This window comes from Hippichthys cyanospilos, chromosome 15 (genome assembly GCF_059441005.1).
Source record: "Hippichthys cyanospilos isolate Australia breed blue-spotted pipefish chromosome 15, RoL_Hcya_1.0, whole genome shotgun sequence".
In the NCBI taxonomy this organism is placed as follows: Eukaryota; Metazoa; Chordata; class Actinopteri; order Syngnathiformes; family Syngnathidae; genus Hippichthys; species Hippichthys cyanospilos.
The window spans coordinates 2,257,578-2,275,000 of NC_142383.1; the positions used below are offsets into that span (position 1 = coordinate 2,257,578).

Here is a 17,423-nt window from a genome sequence, read left to right on the forward strand (position 1 = left end):
ATTTTTTCTGGAAAAATAAAAATTATGGCATAAATTACTTGTTTATAAGTTTTAGGTACTTGGAAATATAGGTAAATAATTCCCACTTCCATGGATAAAATTTGTCCCATCTGTATTTTATAATAAGAAATATAAACGTGCCAGAGAAGTGAAAATGATCACCAAATGCCTACAATACATAGTAATCTATTGTAACACACCTCTATAGGACATATTATCAATATATTTCCACAGTACTAGATGAGGTAGTAGAGCGAGCTTGCTGTCCACGGTATGGAAGAGTACTACATGAGTACGCTGCCAGGCACTAAACTGCACAAGCACACAGACTGGATCATTTCGCACGGCACACCTGACAATATCTCGCGGCACACCACAGTGGTTGAAAAACACTGACATAGATCATCGAACTCAAATTTAGAAGATGGGAAAGACAATATACCCTTACAAGGACTCTCTGCTCCATGAGATAGAAAAATGATTTGTGGAGGTTTGCAGCCTTTTCGGAAAACCTGACAAAAATCCAACATTTGCCGCCATTTCCAAGCAGTTGTCAGTCCTAAGGCTGCCACACTCATTTTTTTCTTTCAATCTAACACATTCTTTTGTTTTCCCCAAAATTCTGGGACACCATTGGGAACCTGGGGAGAGAAGCAATGAGGGAACCATGGTTGCATGACCACATTCACATCATATTTATCAACAGATATATATGAAAATGGTAAAAAAGTATTGTGAACACTTTTTTTAAAACTACATACATTGCAATTCTACTGAATTAACAACAATCATTTAGCAAATCTAAATGCTCCAAAATACTTAAGATACTATGGAGAATCAGAACCTGCATAAGTGAGTTTTAGCTTGTATGTAAATGGTAAATGGACTTGCACTTATATAGCGCTTTTCTACCTGAGGTACTCAAAGTGCTTTACACTAACTGAGGTACTCAAAGTGCTTTACACTAACTAGTCATTTACCTACTGATGACGCAGCATCAGGAGCAACTGGGGGTTCAGTGTCTTGCTCAAGGACACTTAGACACGGTCTCGATGGTCGGGGGATGAAACCCACGGCCTTTCGGCTGGGAGACGACTGCTCTACCACCGAGCCATGCCGCCCATGTATATTGTAGCAGGGTTTTTTTTTTTTTTTTTTTTTTTGCCATTGTCTGAATTTTTTTTTTTTTTTTTCCACTAAAAACTAATTTTACCATAAAATAAAGCTAATCAGAAAACAGCAGGAAAAAGTGCACTTATGTTTAAAAAAAAATGTAGGTTTTTATACCAGATTATGTGATCTTGATACAATATTTGTCTTGAAATACTGTATGTCTTCTCTTTGTGCGCAGAGACCTCATGTCCTGGGTTAATGGTATCCGAGGACTGGTGTCCTCTGAGGAGCTAGCCAAAGATGTGACTGGAGCGGAAGCACTTCTAGAAAGACATCAAGTGAATAAATTTAAATGGTTTTCTTGTAAAGATGTCTTAATCAAGTTCTTGTGGAAATTTACCAAATTTTTGTCCCTTCCCTTTATTTTCCTTTCTCTAGGAACATCGCACAGAAATAGATGCTCGTCTTGGTACATTCCAGGCTTTTGAGCAATTCGGGCACCAGCTTTTGGTGCAAGGACATTATGCGACTCCCGAGATCAAGCAAAGATTGGAAACTTTAGAAATGGAGCGGGCTGACCTGGAAAAGGCCTGGGTACAGCGCCGCATGATGCTGGACCAATGCTTGGAGTTCCAGGTAGTTGTCAAGAAAAGATTACTTATTGTATCATTTAAAAATTAAATATATAAAATCTTCACCAACAGTTTGTCTTCTATTTTTGAAAACATTTTTCTGCATTTATCTTTCAGCTCTTTAGCAGAGACTGTGAACAAGCTGAGAATTGGATGGCAGCTCGTGAAGCCTTTCTTGCAAGTGACGACAAGGGAGACTCCCTTGATAGTGTTGAGGCACTAATCAAAAAACATGAAGACTTTGATAAAGCCATTAATGTGCAGGTGAGTTTTGTAATTTGTTGTGAATTATTGTTGTTGTTCTTATCTTAAAACTTTAAACGTCTGGATCCACAGGAAGAGAAAATTGCTGCTCTCCAATCCTTTGCCAATCAACTCATAGGAGCTGACCATTATGCCAAATCTGAGATCTGCAGTCGACGCAATGAAGTTCTTGACAGGTTTGAAACATTCTTGTGTGTGTGTGTGTGTGTGTGTGTGTGTGTGTGTGTATATATATAATATATATATATATATAAACGCTAAACAGCTGATATTTTGAAAGGTGGCGTCGGCTGAAGACCCAGATGATTGAAAAGCGCTCAAAACTTGGTGAATCCCAGACCCTGCAGCAATTCAGCCGAGATGTGGATGAAATAGAAGCTTGGATCAGTGAGAAACTGCAGACTGCTTCTGATGAGTCCTACAAGGACCCTACCAACATTCAGGTATTTTTTTTTTTTTTTTTGAATACACCACAGACAGCAATTAGTTCATTAGTAATGAATTACAGTGCAGTTGGATAATTTTCACACCGTATTCACCGTTCCATATTGTTACAGACCTTTCCAAAATTACTTCGAGTAAAATTACTTCGATCGAGTCGATTGATTGGGCACGATTTTAGAAGGGCACGCTCATATCAAGACTGCTGTGAATAAGTATTTGCCCCTTTCCTGATTTCTCTGTTTTTGCATATTTATCACTCTCAAAAGTTTCATTTCATCAGAACAAGTCTTTTTAATACTTTATGACAAGATGTCAATATGCAATATGCAAACAGCATTTTTGTAAGGTTAATCTCAATTAATCTCATTAAACTTTTAGAGCACATTCCAGGATACCTGTAGATGCAGCAGCATGTGTTTTTAAAGTAAATATTGGATGTAATCTGTGTTGCTAACATGGGATTGTGTTTGTCATAAAGCATGGCCCCACCATTAGGTTCAAGGGCAATTACTTTTTAAAGTGTAAAGATTTTGAACATTTATTAATTGATCACTGGAGAATTCATAATTCTAATGTCTTAAATTTACTTTTAAACATTTACGTGACAAAAAAAGGAATCAGAAAGGGTGCACGACACTATTTTCTTTCAAACCTATTGTATTTTATCATACGTATACTGTCATTTGTCTTTTGATTGTCCAACCACACTTTCCTATCTGATGTAAAACTAAATTCTCTCCTAATGTCTTTTGCTTTTTCATAGCTATCCAAGCTTCTGGTAAGTTTGAGTGTTGTTAGTTTACTAACCAACAGATTAGCTTTCTTTGTAGATGTGATTGGATATGAAAAGTATACATCAACCCTTGGGCCAGAGATTTATAGAAATGTACTGTAGTTAAAAAAAAAAACACACCAAAAAAAAACTCACTGATAAAAGCAGCCAGTGAAAGTAACTCTTGTTAAGACTTGGGGTTTGGAACCGAACAGTTACAGTTCACATCCATGCTTCGGAGTAGCAACAGTCACTATTTACACACTATTTGTCTCCTTGCACACCTGCACGTTGCTGATGAATAATATTTTGTCTAGACATTACACAATCAGGATTTATGGGGCCGATTGACAAGGCAGTTTCAATATTTCTTTAATATACAGTTATAAAGTAAAGCATTTCATAACTTAACAGAGATGCAAAGGTAAAAACATCAATGACCTAGATGGCATTCGAAACTTGGCCAGACATGAACAGTCAGGTAAAAGAAAAACAACTTAAGGCAGAACGAGTGGATGCAGTAACTTACTGTCATTAAATTACTATACTGTACAGTATTCCCCTGTCTTTTTGCAGTCAATGGGAACCGAAAGCACCCCGCTAAGACTGAAATCCACTCAGTAGGAACCCCTCCCCAGGAATTTTTATGCATGTGTATGTGGGTACCAGAATTTTTAAAATGTGAAAAGTATCCATCCATCAATTTTCTATAGCTCCTTATGCTCACAAGGGTCGCTGACTTGCTGGTGCCTATCCCTGACTTCAGGCAAGAGCCGAGGGATACCCTCTACTGTTTGCCATCCAATTGCAGGGCACACAGAGATGAACAAGCATTCACGCACCCAGTCACACCTAAGGACAATTTAGTGTGTCTAATACACCTGCCATGCATGGTTTTGGAATGTGGCAGGAGGCCGGAGTGCCCAAAGAGAACCCACTCAGGCTCGGGGATAACATGCAAACTCCACACGGGAAGAGTCGACCCAGTAAAAATTGGAGGGAAATGGGGATATTTGCTATGCCCGTGAATTTCCTATGTGGGCCCCTAAATTTTCTTAAAGCATTCCTAAAATCTTAAGTCTAGTATGGTCATTAAAAATATTAATTCTGGAGTCCCAGCCACGAGGCATTGATCCAACAATGTGATCTACCAAACAGAAATGTTCTTTAGTACTTTTTGTGCTATTTTTATATACACCATTTATCACACTATATTTTTAAATCCCACATTTTTTTCGTGTTTCACCACACATGCAGCTGTGCAAGGAGATTTGTTGTTCTTTCTCTCGTTGTCGTTTGTTGCCAAAAAGCCACATCACCTTCTGTTTTTTCTTTTTTCCCCATTTACATTTGAATAGCTTCATACTAATAAGTTGGTATAATTTATCAGAGCTGGGCAATCCATTGACAAAGCTAAGTCGCTACGGAATGCCCACATTGAGCGAGTGCTTCCTATTTTCGGTGAGTGCTTTATGATGTCACTAGATATATATTTTTTTTCAAGGCTTCCCATCATAAAGCACGCGCCAAAACTGGAAGCGCTCACCGAAGGTGGGAGTTTTGTCAACGCATTTGGCGAGGGCTTGTCCAGTTCTGTACCTTATGGTTAAGTGGCCTTAGATGTCCTTCTCACCATAAATAGTCAGAAAAGCTGGCACCTCATCTTCCATCCACATACCAATTTTTGTCTTTCCTTCCATTACTTAAAAATGTTAAACTGGCCACAATAGTAAAAGAATTCAATGAATCTCAATGGCAATTGCTAATACAGTGGCCCCCCGGTTTATGAGTGTAATCCGTTCCGCAGTAGGGGATTGTAATGCGAATTTGCAATCCAAACCTTTGTTAATTAGCTAAGTGGTGTAAAACCCCAGGTAAAAACATCAAAATTGTATATACATATTAAAAATTGGAATCAAAATACCACTGTAGTAAGAAAAGAGCACACCTACCTAAAACACAACACAACACACCCCCAGTTCAACCAAACATCCAATGTTCATGAGCAGAACAAAGGTCTCAAAACATGCGAGTTCAGCTAATTTCTCAAGGCTAATTTCTCACCAAAAACACCCCCATAGTGTTTTCTATTTTCATTCACCCATCTCTTGAGTATTCCTGCTCATTGCTTCTTTCCCAGCACCAGCCCCACCCAACTGGAGAAAACAACTAGTACTCACTTTGTCACCATTTGAGTGCTGCTCCCCTGCGCCTAAACGCACACCCACATTCTTCTAGCAGGTGCATTAGGACAATGTCATGAAAGGGGCACGGCAGCCACACAGTGAGAGGCCAGCATTAATTATTATATGTATAGTTACAATTACTCTGAAAAGTTTAAAATTCCACAGTACAGGCCCTTCAAATGAATATAGGTTAACTAACCAAAATGTTTTGTGGTTGCTGTTGTCAAATTTCTGTTTTCTGTCTCCTTGTCATCACATTGCCTTTTTCATACTAATATCACATTTATAGAGTCTGTAATTATAGTTCCAAACAAATACATTTTCTTCCACAAAAATGGCTGGGATTCTAAATTGTGCACTGAATGTAATTATTAGTGTTTCTTCTCAATACTATAAACACAAAACTTGTGGTTTTGCTCCCATTTTCATGAGTTGCCCATTAACATCCAATACCTTTCCCCTCATAACTCTATTTGATGTTAGAGGGTTCCAGCAGGTGGGAATTTAGTAAAACTGCATTGATCAGAGTCTGAATACCGGCTGTGACGGATTAAGTCAGTATTTTTAAATTAATCTTGTGTTAGGGGTAGGATCTAACACATGTGCAATAATCATTGTGTCTAATCAACATCTTTATGTCACATCTGTGAAGTGCATGCATTGTCTCAGCAAGGGAGAAGTGCACAGTGATAAAGATTAAAACATATATTACTCTGAATATTATAACATAATGGCCTTTTTCATAATTTGAAACATTCTTAGATCTTTGTCTCCTCAAAAATGGGAGCAAAAACCAAGAGAGTTGTCTGTTTACTCATTAGAGAATGGTGTCAATTTTTAGACTTGAACTCACATGTTTTTTCCTTGATTCTTTCAATGACTATAGAGTAAACATCAGAAGCACCAAGCATTTGAGGCGGAGCTCCATGCCAATGCTGATCGAATCCGTGGCGTCATAGATACTGGTAACACACTCATCCAGAGAGGTGCCTGTGCTGGCAGTGAAGATGCAGTTAAGGTATATATTCACTGTCTGTGTGGTTTAATATAAATTGTGGGTTAGTACTGTCAACAGTTGTTTTAGTACATGTATTTATTAACTCTTTCAGTGTCAAGCGGTATCTGAAAAGTCAACCTCTAGATCGCCTGCCGATTTCAAGCATTTTGATGTATTTTTCAAGGCCGACAGAATATTGTATTGTCTGACTATGTAGACATTGATGGAACCATATGCAAGATTGGATTTCATCCTTTACCTAGAAAAAGAAACTGAGATTCTCTAGTAATCACTGTTTGAAAATAGGTCATTCAAGTGACACCAATTTATTTTGGACACAATCAAAAAAACATGTTTTTTTTGTGAAAATGTGTTTACTGCACAACAGTGACTCACATTTTTGTATTTTTTTTTAGGGTTAGGCTTTAGTTGTTTGTTTTTTTTTTAGTAGCATCTGAAACATCTCATCAGTTCTTCCCTTCGATAAAACATGAACACAAACAGTGAAAATGTTTTTTGATGGCAAAATAACAGTTTGCATATGCACATAACTACAACTACAGTGTTCAATTGGCATAATATTAAGTGGAGCGCTGGCCACTAAAAAAACCTAAAAGCACTATTTCTGGCAATATAATGCCATAGCTATCCATGGTTGTGCATAATTGAAATTTAATAACCTGATAGAAAATGTCAATCATGGGTTATTATTGTTTATGTTCTTATTGTCTTGGCAAAACTTTATATATTGTGTAGGGATGGTACATGAAGATTAAAAAGTCATGTAATTTCTTGTCCCTGCACAGTTTAAGATTTTTTTTTTTTTGAGGGCTTGTTGGGCCACGGGAAATGTGACTGGATACTAACCACACGTCGTTCGGAACTATAAAAATAATTTTATTACGCTTACGTATGCACAGCCCTTGTTGCCAGCATTTAGCATTAATTAGCCATTAGCTTCTACTCTATTATTTGGAAGTTCTTCCCGGAAGCAATTTGCAATGACTCTTTCTACTGCACTAATTGTTCCTTCCTCCCAAAGTAAGTCGCAAGTTGCGACTGTGGATACAAACCACTCGACGTTCTGAAATGTTCAGTTCAAGTAACTATAAAATGTCATAATTACGCAGACTTTTTTATGTACAGTGCCTGTTGCCAGCATTTACCCTCGATTAAACATCCGCAGGAGTGGGTGTAATTTGAATTTTCATTAACGGACATTTACTCACTGCAGATTTTTGATGGTACTTTTTGCAGAGATTACTTCTCCATCCAAGTGGGATGCCCCAGAGATAATTGTTGTTTGAATTCTAAAAATGCCTACGAAAGTTCCCTCTGCAAGCTGTAACCCACATTTAGCATAGGTTGCTGCTGACCAACCCTGACACAAGGAAATAAGATATATCACCAATTATCCATTATGGTAGCAATATTTGAAACTAGTCCACCAACGAAGTTTAATGACTGTCAAGACGCTTGAGATATTTACTCTAAATGTCTGCAAATAATTTGTTCAGTCGGTTAAAACAGCTCTTTTTCTTTATAGGTACGCCTTGGTGCGCTGGATGAACAGTGGCAATTTCTCGTCAACAAATCTGCTGAAAAGAGCCAAAAACTCAAAGAAGCCAATAAGCAACAGAACTTTAACACTGGCATCAAAGACTTTGATTTCTGGCTCTCTGAGGTGATTACTTTCATACCACTTGCTGGTCAAGATGTTCCCCAACTAGAATATTACTCGTGAATTTTGTTTTTCAGGTGGAAGCACTTCTTGCTTCAGAGGACTATGGGAAAGATCTGGCCTCAGTCAACAACCTGTTGAAAAAACATCAGTTGCTGGAGGCTGATATTTCAGCCCATGAAGTAGGTTGTTAGATAGACATTCAGGCCAGCAAGTAAATGCAGTACTATGGAATGTACAGTATATAAAAATTCTACAAACGTGTTTGGGTTTTTGCACAATATATATATATATATAAATATATATATATATATATATATATATATATATATATATATATATATAAATATAAATATATATATAAATATATATATATATATATATATATATATATATATATATATATATATATATATACACACACACACACACACTGTGGGTGTGTGTGTATATATATATATATATATATATATATATATATATATATATATATATACACACACACACACACTGTGGGTGTGTGTTATTGGCAGTCCATGACTTTCACAAGTGCACCTTCTGTGATGTCAGGTCTCAAATAAATAACCATGCGCACACATACACATTACACCAGCATCAGCCATTAAAACTTGACATGATGCTGTCAAAACTTGACGTGATGCTGTCAAAACTTAAAAAGATTAATAATAGTTTAAAATGAATATCCATGAAATTTTTTATGGTCCAAATTACAAATCGCAGATTAATATAAGAAGAACATCATTTTATTTCTTCACTAGTAATTGAATATGAATGAAATAAAATAACACAAACATATAAAAAAATGAAACAATAAATAAAGAAAAGGCTTGCACTCACCAAAACAAACGGCGGTTACAATCAATCAGTCTTTGCAGTATCTCTCGATTTTTCTGGTCTCTTTTTTGCTCATGCTCTTTCTCTTGGCACTGAAATGTACGTACAGTGTATCCACTCAGATGTTCCCAAAAGTTTTTTTTTAAAGCTTTTTAAAAGCACCGTAGCGCATTGATGAACTCTCTTTTACCTTTGAACTGAGATGTACAATACTGTATATCCACTCGGGTGTCCCCATAAGTTTTTAAAAGCACAGTTTGCGCGTGTGTCCAGCCGTGCTTTGGTGTCTTGTGGCTACCTTGGTTAAAAACTTGAAGTTTGCAAAGCCAGTGTAGCTCCAAACACCAAATCAGTCCTTTGCAAACAAAAGGCATTCCCCGCAGAACTATTTGCCAGGGTTAGCTCACGCCCCTGGTAGCCGAGTCCGAAATGTGACCAAGTCCGAACAGCTTAGCTAATAGCTACGCTACGCATCTAGCCAAAGCCAACACCGTGTAGCTTGCTTGTTGAGCATTGCACCACCTTCCTGCAGTGAGCATCCACTCACGTCACCTTCAACGCCTTCAACGCTATGTTTGCTATGTTTGCTATCTTTGCTATTACAGCTGTCTATTAAGTTATATGGGCCACTTACATATCCATCTGCACTTGTGCACAGAAGCCTACAACTGTCAAAGCGAATGCCCTAGCGCCTCCGGGAGCAGGCAGATTACATACAGCCTGGCGAAACAACACTAGAAGGAGCATAACCAAATGGATATCATATGACATGAAAAGAAATAATAAAAGTCATATATATTTAGTAAAAATGAATATAAAATGAAATTGACTTTCATTATAGTTATTATAATTATAGTTACGTTAATGATGATATATATGCTGCTACGTGGAAAAGTATATAGAGAATGAAGGAGTTTACAAAATATGTGGTGTGCATGTTGTTTAAGCTAGGTATTAGCTCGGCATTTGCGTTAGTGCTTTACCCACTGTTTTATTTACATTTTTACATGTTGGCTTAATGTGGGCATCAAACAAATATCATTGGTTTACTTAATTCTGACTGTGGTGTTATGCTGAGTCTGAAGCAGCACAGGACAACCGAACATTGTGGTTAGAGATATCTGAGCCTCTACACATATATAATGTTGCTCTCTTCCTCAGGATCGTCTGAAAGATTTAAATGGACAGGCTGACAGTCTGATGGCAAGCAACGCCTTTGATACCTCTCAAGTGAAGGACAAGCGTGGTGCTGTTAATGGTCGTTTCAACAAAATAAAGAGCATGGCAGCCAGCCGCCACGCGAAGCTGAATGAGTCTCACCGTCTACATCAGTTCTTCAGGGACTTAGATGATGAGGAGTCTTGGATCAAGTAAGTGCCCACTTTCAGTTCAGATTTTTATTTATTTTATTTTTTTGTAATGAACTGGGACAGGACACAGGTCAGTTCAACATGAAATCTATTTACGGTTTGTGTTTATGTAAGTCACAGGTGTCGAACTCCAGTCCTCGTGGTTTTTGTACCTTCTCTCAAACCCACCTGATTCAAATGATTGGGATAGTTTTCAAGCTCCTGCAGAGCTTAGCTTATTAGCAAGCTCATAAGCTAATTATTTAAATCAGGTGTGAAGGGGAGCGAAACTCGGAAAACATGCAGGACACCAGCGCTTGAGAACTGGAGTTCGACACCTATGATGTAAGTGGTTAAATGTAAGCATTGACCTAAAAGGCTATTTTTAAGGGGAAAAGCATGAAGCCAGGCTGCTAGACAAACTCACACCAACTCAAAGTCATAAGTCACTAGCTAAGTGAGTAGAAACTTAGAAAATTAGAAAATTAGGAGTACGTTAGAATTTAGGCAATGGCTGTTACGGTCGCTTTCGGACGTTTTGCCCCATTTAGAGTATCAGCGGTAGCTGTGTCCAGAAAAAGGTTAATACATTGCTCACATATTAAATTGGGACTGCATTGGCGGATCCTCAAAATGTGACTCCAGTGACTCCAGCTCAGGTGACAGAAAATATGATCATGACATTTAATGAATTATTATTCAAACCATATATAGAGAGAAGAAGTTGCTTGTAAGTTCAGAAGACTATGGGCGTGATTTGACTGGAGTGCAGAATCTGAGGAAGAAACACAAGAGGCTTGAGGCTGAATTGGGAGCCCATGAGCCGGCAATTAAGGTACCCAGCCTTTCCAATTCTTTCAGAAACCATTGGCATGGAATGAACCATTAGTAACCCCCAAGTGAACCACAGTATAAATAAAATAAAGCCCGCTTCAATGAATGTAGCGGATACACTGCATTTTGCTAATGCACATTTTCTAGCAGGACATGATAATACTTTTGAGTTTAACTAATTCTGCGTGCTTCCAGTCTGTGCTTGATACTGGAAAGAAGCTGTCTGATGACAACACCATTGGCCAGGAGGAGATACAGCAGAGACTGTCGCAGTTTGTAGAACATTGGAAAGAACTCAAAGACCTTTCTGGAGCAAGGTAAAACAAAACAAAAAAATGTTGAATTGCACACAGATACACAAACAACTTTATACGTGTTACGTTTTAGGGGACAGAGACTGGAGGAATCAATGGACTACCAGCAGTTTGTGGCTAATGTAGAAGAAGAAGAAGCATGGATTAATGAGAAACTAAATCTAGTCGGGGGTGAAGATTATGGAGACACGCTAGCTGCGGTGCAGGTGTTTATCTAACCATTCTCACATTGCCAAAATGGAAACGTAAATGTGTTTTTTCTGAATGTCATGGTTTCTTTTTTAGGGCTTGCTTAAGAAGCATGAAGCATTTGAAACAGACTTTACCGTGCACAGAGACAGAGTCAGTGATGTTTGTGCTAATGGAGAAGATCTCATTAAGAAGGTATTAATTATTGTTTGGATACTAAAGGGAGCTGTATTAAAAAAAATATATATATATTTTCATGTTGTTGTTTTCAACAGAATAACCATCACGTTGACAGTATCACTTGCAAGATATCAGCGCTGCAAGCCAAAGTGTCAGAGCTCGATCGAGCAGCTGCTCAGAGGAAGGCGAAGCTGGACGAGAACTCTGCCTTTCTGCAGTTCAACTGGAAGGCGGATGTGGTGGAATCTTGGATTGGTATGACAAACAAACAACCACAAAGAGGATCTAAACCAGATCAAAATCATGTGAACTTTTTACTGTTTATAAAATTAACACTTATTTCCCCCATTTTTTTTTTTTTAATCTGTAGAATATTCATTTTATCACAGAATTTTATTTTTGAAAACCTTAACAAAATACGACCATTCAGCATGCTTCACAGCTGCATTTGAAGGGTAAGCAAGGAAATGTAATCATCTAAATCAGAAGTGTCCTAACCTTTACCTCTGAGGGCCACATTCACTTTGGCACAATGGAAATCCAATTTGTTATGAAATACGGGTTAGCTGCAATGAGCAGGAATGCCAGATGTGTGAGTACAGGAGAACATCACTTTGATGGTGTTTTCAGTGAAAAATTAGCATTTTAACATGGCTAAAACTCCACAAAGTCTGGTTTACATGATAGAGGCCCTTAGAGGGTGGGTTTAGAACAAATCACTCGGGTAATGAACTGTTTAGCAAATATTGAAACAACAACAAGAAGTTATTTTTTTAAGGTTTTCTTCCCTCATGTTCATCTTGTAAAACCAGTTCAATTTTATGATGTTGATATACATTTATGATGTTGATATACACCTTAGCTTTAGATCTTAATGCATGTGACCTTTTTTCCCACTTATTTTATTTTATTTTTTTCCCAGGAGAAAAAGAGAATAGCCTTAAAAATGATGACTATGGCAGAGACCTGTCCTCTGTGCAGACTCTTCTCACCAAGCAGGTACAGTATTGGCATGTTTAGCGCATACTGTACATTGCCCTCCCCCTCCTGCCACTGATTTGTTCGGTGTTGATCTATAGGAGACATTTGATGCCGGACTTCAAGCCTTCCAGCAGGAGGGCATTACCAATATCACAGCTCTCAAAGACCAGTTGTTGGCTGCCAAGCATGTCCAAGCAAAAGCCATTGAAACTCGTCATGCTGCCTTAATGAAACGTTGGAACCAATTGCTGTCCAACTCGGAAGCACGCAAGATGAAGCTTCTAGAAGCTCAGGAGCATTTCCGAAAGGTAATGAGGCCAGAGGTTAGATTTTGGTGTATTGTATCAGTTGTATTTTTAAACTTTTTTTTTTTATACTGTTTGTTTAGATGGGTGGCAATAAGCATAGGTTATAGGTCTCATTTTATTTTTTATTTTTTTCACCCAGGTTGAGGACTTATTTCTCACGTTTGCCAAAAAGGCATCAGCCTTCAACAGTTGGTTTGAGAATGCAGAGGAGGATCTGACAGACCCTGTGAGGTGCAATTCTCTTGAAGAGATCCGTGCACTGCGTGAAGCCCACGAGGCCTTCCGCTCATCGCTAACCTCAGCCCAGACAGATTTCAACCAGTTGGCTGAACTAGACCTGCAGATCAGGAATTACCAGGTGGTGTCTAACCCCTACACCTGGTTTACAATGGAAGCATTAGAAGAAACATGGAGAAATCTGCAAAAGATAATCAAGGTATGCTCATTATTAAATATTTACATTACATGCCGTTCTTACACCTTCTTCTTGTTCATCGTCCATAACTCTCAGCATATGCATTTTCAATCTCCAAATACAAAATATTGGGACAGAACTGACAAGAAACATTAGGTGTGAGACAGTGATATGGTGGTGTTCAAGTGGTTGTTTTCCTAAAGTAGTTCACCAAAAGTAGTACTGTGAAGACCAAGCTCTGCCTGCAAGCATAAAAATCTGCATAATATTGTCATAATATATAATCTATAAATGTACAAAATGGCAGCAAAGCACTTGATATCAATTGTATAAATTAGGCTTTTCTCCTCACTTACTGTAAATGCAATTCATTAGCACCAATGGGACACCAAAGTAGCTTTTATATTATGGGAGAAGTCAACCTAAAAATGTCTTCACAGTAGTATGTCCTGTGTGGCACCACCCATTTAAAAACTGTATAACTTTCAGTAGTGCATTTGTGGGATATAATTTGAGGAGCAAAATCAACTTGTTTTTGTTCTCTGGCTATCTCCTGAAAAGGATATCCTAGTTGTTCAGGGCCCAGTTACAAACTGTTCAGCCTGCATGACCAAATTCAGAAAACAGGTGAGTCGTCACTGAGCCCTGAGTAACTGTGATGTCATTTTTATTCAACAGAAAATGAATAAAACCAGCTGAATTTAGATTCCACAAACACAATGTTAGCCAAAATACTGTATTTAGGCTAGTGGGAATACATAGAACATAGTATTGTAAAGAAAAGGTGCTAGTTGACCCCCTTTAAACAGGGCTTGGACCTGTTGCAGAAAAAAATAAGCTACATTTTTTTTTCTTGTGAATGTAGTTTGGGTTTTAGAACATGTATTCAGTTTACAAGTTACAAGTCAATTATTTGTGATTTTTTTTTTCTTCTTCAAATTAAACAGTCTTTCTAGCCCTTTTTTCTACATAAAAACGCTGATTGTCTGAGCTTTCTGTTTCATTCATGAAATCAGGAACGGGAACTGGAACTGCAGAAAGAGCAGAGAAGACAGGAGGAAAATGACAAGTTACGGCAGGAATTTGCACAGCATGCCAATGCTTTCCACCAATGGCTGCAGGAGACCAGGTGAAAAAACATCTTTTAACGCTTCCTCAGTTTTTTTTTTTTTTTAATTATTAAAATGGGTTAAAATTGTCCATGCAATTTTATGTTTTTAATTTCTTTCAAAATCCAGAGTCTGGCTGTAATGGCCGTTTCATTCTGTGTACAATGCACCAACATTTTTGAAATTGGACAATTGTAGAGATATCTTTTTTTTTATGGGGGGGGGGGGGGGGTATTGTTTTTTGATACAAAATCTGGTCAAAAAACACCAAAGTGCAGTAAACTGTTGTAATTTCATTACTGCTCTAATTTTTCCTCAACCCTTGCATATCGTGCTCTACTTGGCGAAAGCCTTTCTCTGGTTGACTGACAAGATTCAGTTCAAAAATGTCCACCATTAGCTCGGGCAAGCTAAAATTGCAAGGCATCAATGTTGGGTCAAAATTACTGTGTTGTTTCAAATGCCCATACTTGTCCCAAACTCAATGAGCACAAATTAAAAAAAAAGGCAAATACTGGTAAGAAAAGCGATATAGGTATTAGAATGTTCATGTATTTAATCAGACTTTTTATGAATGTATTTGTTATGGTCATCTTCAAAAGCATTTGAATTGTTCGCACCATGATTCTTAGAAGATTCCACAAAGATTGTGGCTGCTTGTCATATTGCTAATGTGTACAATTTGCACTACGGACTTCAAAGAAACATTTGAATTGATGACTGATTATTGATTTATTAAAAAAATTAAAAAAATAAATCTTGATTTAAACATAGATGATTGCAGCAATATTTCCACCCTTTTCAGCAAGTATTTTCTATGAAGTTGTAAATATCACAACCCATCTCTGCATGTATTATTAAGGCAAAAAGGATCATAAATAATTTGTGAAAATGTATACCTCTAATAGGAATGCCAATTTACCACTTCAATTGATAACATGTTTTGTCTTTATCTTCTCCCACTTCTTCTATCTCCCTTCTACAACTCGATGGAATCCTCACATTCACTTGACAATACGATGCAAATCAGGACCTATCTTCTGGATGGGTAAATATCAAAATTATTTAAAGTTGTAATTATATATGTAGTCATGGGGAAAAAAAACGTTTTTTTACAAATTACAAGAACAAGGCAACACCCGGAAAGTTTCAAGTTCAAATTTCACAGAGTATCAAAAACCGCTCCTATCTCATCAAGTCACGAGTGTAGGAATGGTTGTTTCCGCTATTTCTTTTTTCTGATGACTGTTTACGTACACACGTGTCAAACTCAAGGCCTAGGGGGCCAGATCTAGCCCATCACATCAATTTATGTGGCCTGCAAAATGCTGATTTCAGGAATTCAAGCTGTAGGACGATGATAAGAGCAGCTGCTTGCCGATGTGATATCTACACATTCTCTGATTAGTCAACTGTACGCGACAAGCGTAGGTGGTTAGTCAATAGCAAAATAATCCTCTGTGGCACCCTTAGCTCACAATTATTGATCTTTTCATGAGAGAAGTTTTTGAAACAATATGGAGCATTTCACGTTATTTTAATTAGCTCGTGATAAGTACTAAAAATTAATTAAGACTAGATTATCTCTGATAATTAATATGTCTCTGGAAAGGGAGTTGCTAAAAGAGGTGAAAAGATTTCATGTTGTTTTTTTCTTACGTTTGTTTGTAACTCCCATTTTGTGTCAGGTCATGTATGGTGGAAGAGTCGGGTACACTTGAATCCCAACTGGAGGCCACAAAGGTAATCATAACATTGAGACCCAAACACAAAATTTGTGAGTGTTTGTAAAATGCTATTGCCTTTTTGCCGCCAGGGAAACAATGCTAATTCTGAGGGTCTTAACATGAAAGAAAGTTCAGGAAACTGAAAACAGGAAACAACACTTTTAGACCTAAAAAAACACATTTCTTGCAACAATATGCTAGGATTTATGAAATATGAGCGACTAATTTGTGATTGTCCGTTTTTGGACATTTACAGGCAGCATTCAAACTTTTGCACTATGGTCCTTTACTGTTCATCCAGTCAACTTAAAATTTGGGCTTTTATATAGAATATAGAAAATCACACATATTAAGAATCATATCCTGAAGACAGCTATATGATATTTCGTTATACATGTAGCATCGCCTGGTAGAGCAAAAAAAAAAAAAAGCACCTTTTACTTTTTTATGTACTTCATTGAGCCTTTTAAACATATATAACTGGATTTTTTGATGAAGGGCGTGCCATATAAGGCACAGCAAAATCTCAGTTAACGTGACAGTGAAAGTTTCTCTACCTTGTCTCAGGTTTCCTGGATATCTACTTCAAATGATACTCAGTTGTGTGTATCGCAAAGATATTGAATCATCGCCCAATTAAGTGTGTGTGTTTGTGCAGCGTAAACATCAGGAGATTCGAGCCATGCGCAGCCAGCTGAAGAAGATTGAAGACTTGGGTGCAGCTATGGAGGAAGCACTCATCTTAGACAACAAATACACGGAGCACAGCACAGTGGGTCTGGCTCAGCAATGGGATCAACTGGACCAGCTGGGAATGAGAATGCAGCATAACCTGGAGCAACAGATACAAGCAAGGTAAAACGCAACACAATACTCTCACACCCTGCAATTTAATACAATTAAAATATCAAGCAAACAAATATTTCAGGCATTTTCAGTACTGATCAGAGCTGATAAAGGTCTTAGCAAAAAAACAAAACAAAACAAAAAAAACATGCAAGAATCTGACCCTTTAAAACTTTGAGATACAAAAAAGCTATACAGTGTTCCCCCATTTTTCGCAGTTAATAGGG

At 37.6% G+C, this 17,423-nt stretch overlaps 1 protein-coding gene across 2 annotated transcripts in view; it reads left to right on the top strand.

Annotated features, from left to right (window-relative positions):
- Positions 1-17,423, top strand: part of sptan1 (spectrin alpha, non-erythrocytic 1) — a 65,710-nt gene that overhangs the window by 44,657 nt on the left and 3,630 nt on the right. For both annotated transcript variants that reach the window (XM_088434152.1, XM_088434153.1), the window contains 21 exons: positions 1,352-1,451; positions 1,552-1,749; positions 1,863-2,009; positions 2,082-2,185; positions 2,290-2,452; positions 6,298-6,429; positions 7,955-8,092; positions 8,167-8,271; positions 10,106-10,314; positions 11,008-11,128; positions 11,323-11,444; positions 11,515-11,647; positions 11,727-11,825; positions 11,906-12,065; positions 12,733-12,809; positions 12,890-13,099; positions 13,239-13,535; positions 14,531-14,643; positions 15,654-15,671; positions 16,312-16,366; positions 17,009-17,205. In XM_088434152.1, coding sequence (XP_088290278.1) covers positions 1,352-1,451; positions 1,552-1,749; positions 1,863-2,009; positions 2,082-2,185; positions 2,290-2,452; positions 6,298-6,429; positions 7,955-8,092; positions 8,167-8,271; positions 10,106-10,314; positions 11,008-11,128; positions 11,323-11,444; positions 11,515-11,647; positions 11,727-11,825; positions 11,906-12,065; positions 12,733-12,809; positions 12,890-13,099; positions 13,239-13,535; positions 14,531-14,643; positions 15,654-15,671; positions 16,312-16,366; positions 17,009-17,205 — 2,898 coding nt within the window. The remainder of the gene's footprint in view (positions 1-1,351; positions 1,452-1,551; positions 1,750-1,862; positions 2,010-2,081; positions 2,186-2,289; positions 2,453-6,297; positions 6,430-7,954; positions 8,093-8,166; positions 8,272-10,105; positions 10,315-11,007; positions 11,129-11,322; positions 11,445-11,514; positions 11,648-11,726; positions 11,826-11,905; positions 12,066-12,732; positions 12,810-12,889; positions 13,100-13,238; positions 13,536-14,530; positions 14,644-15,653; positions 15,672-16,311; positions 16,367-17,008; positions 17,206-17,423) is intronic.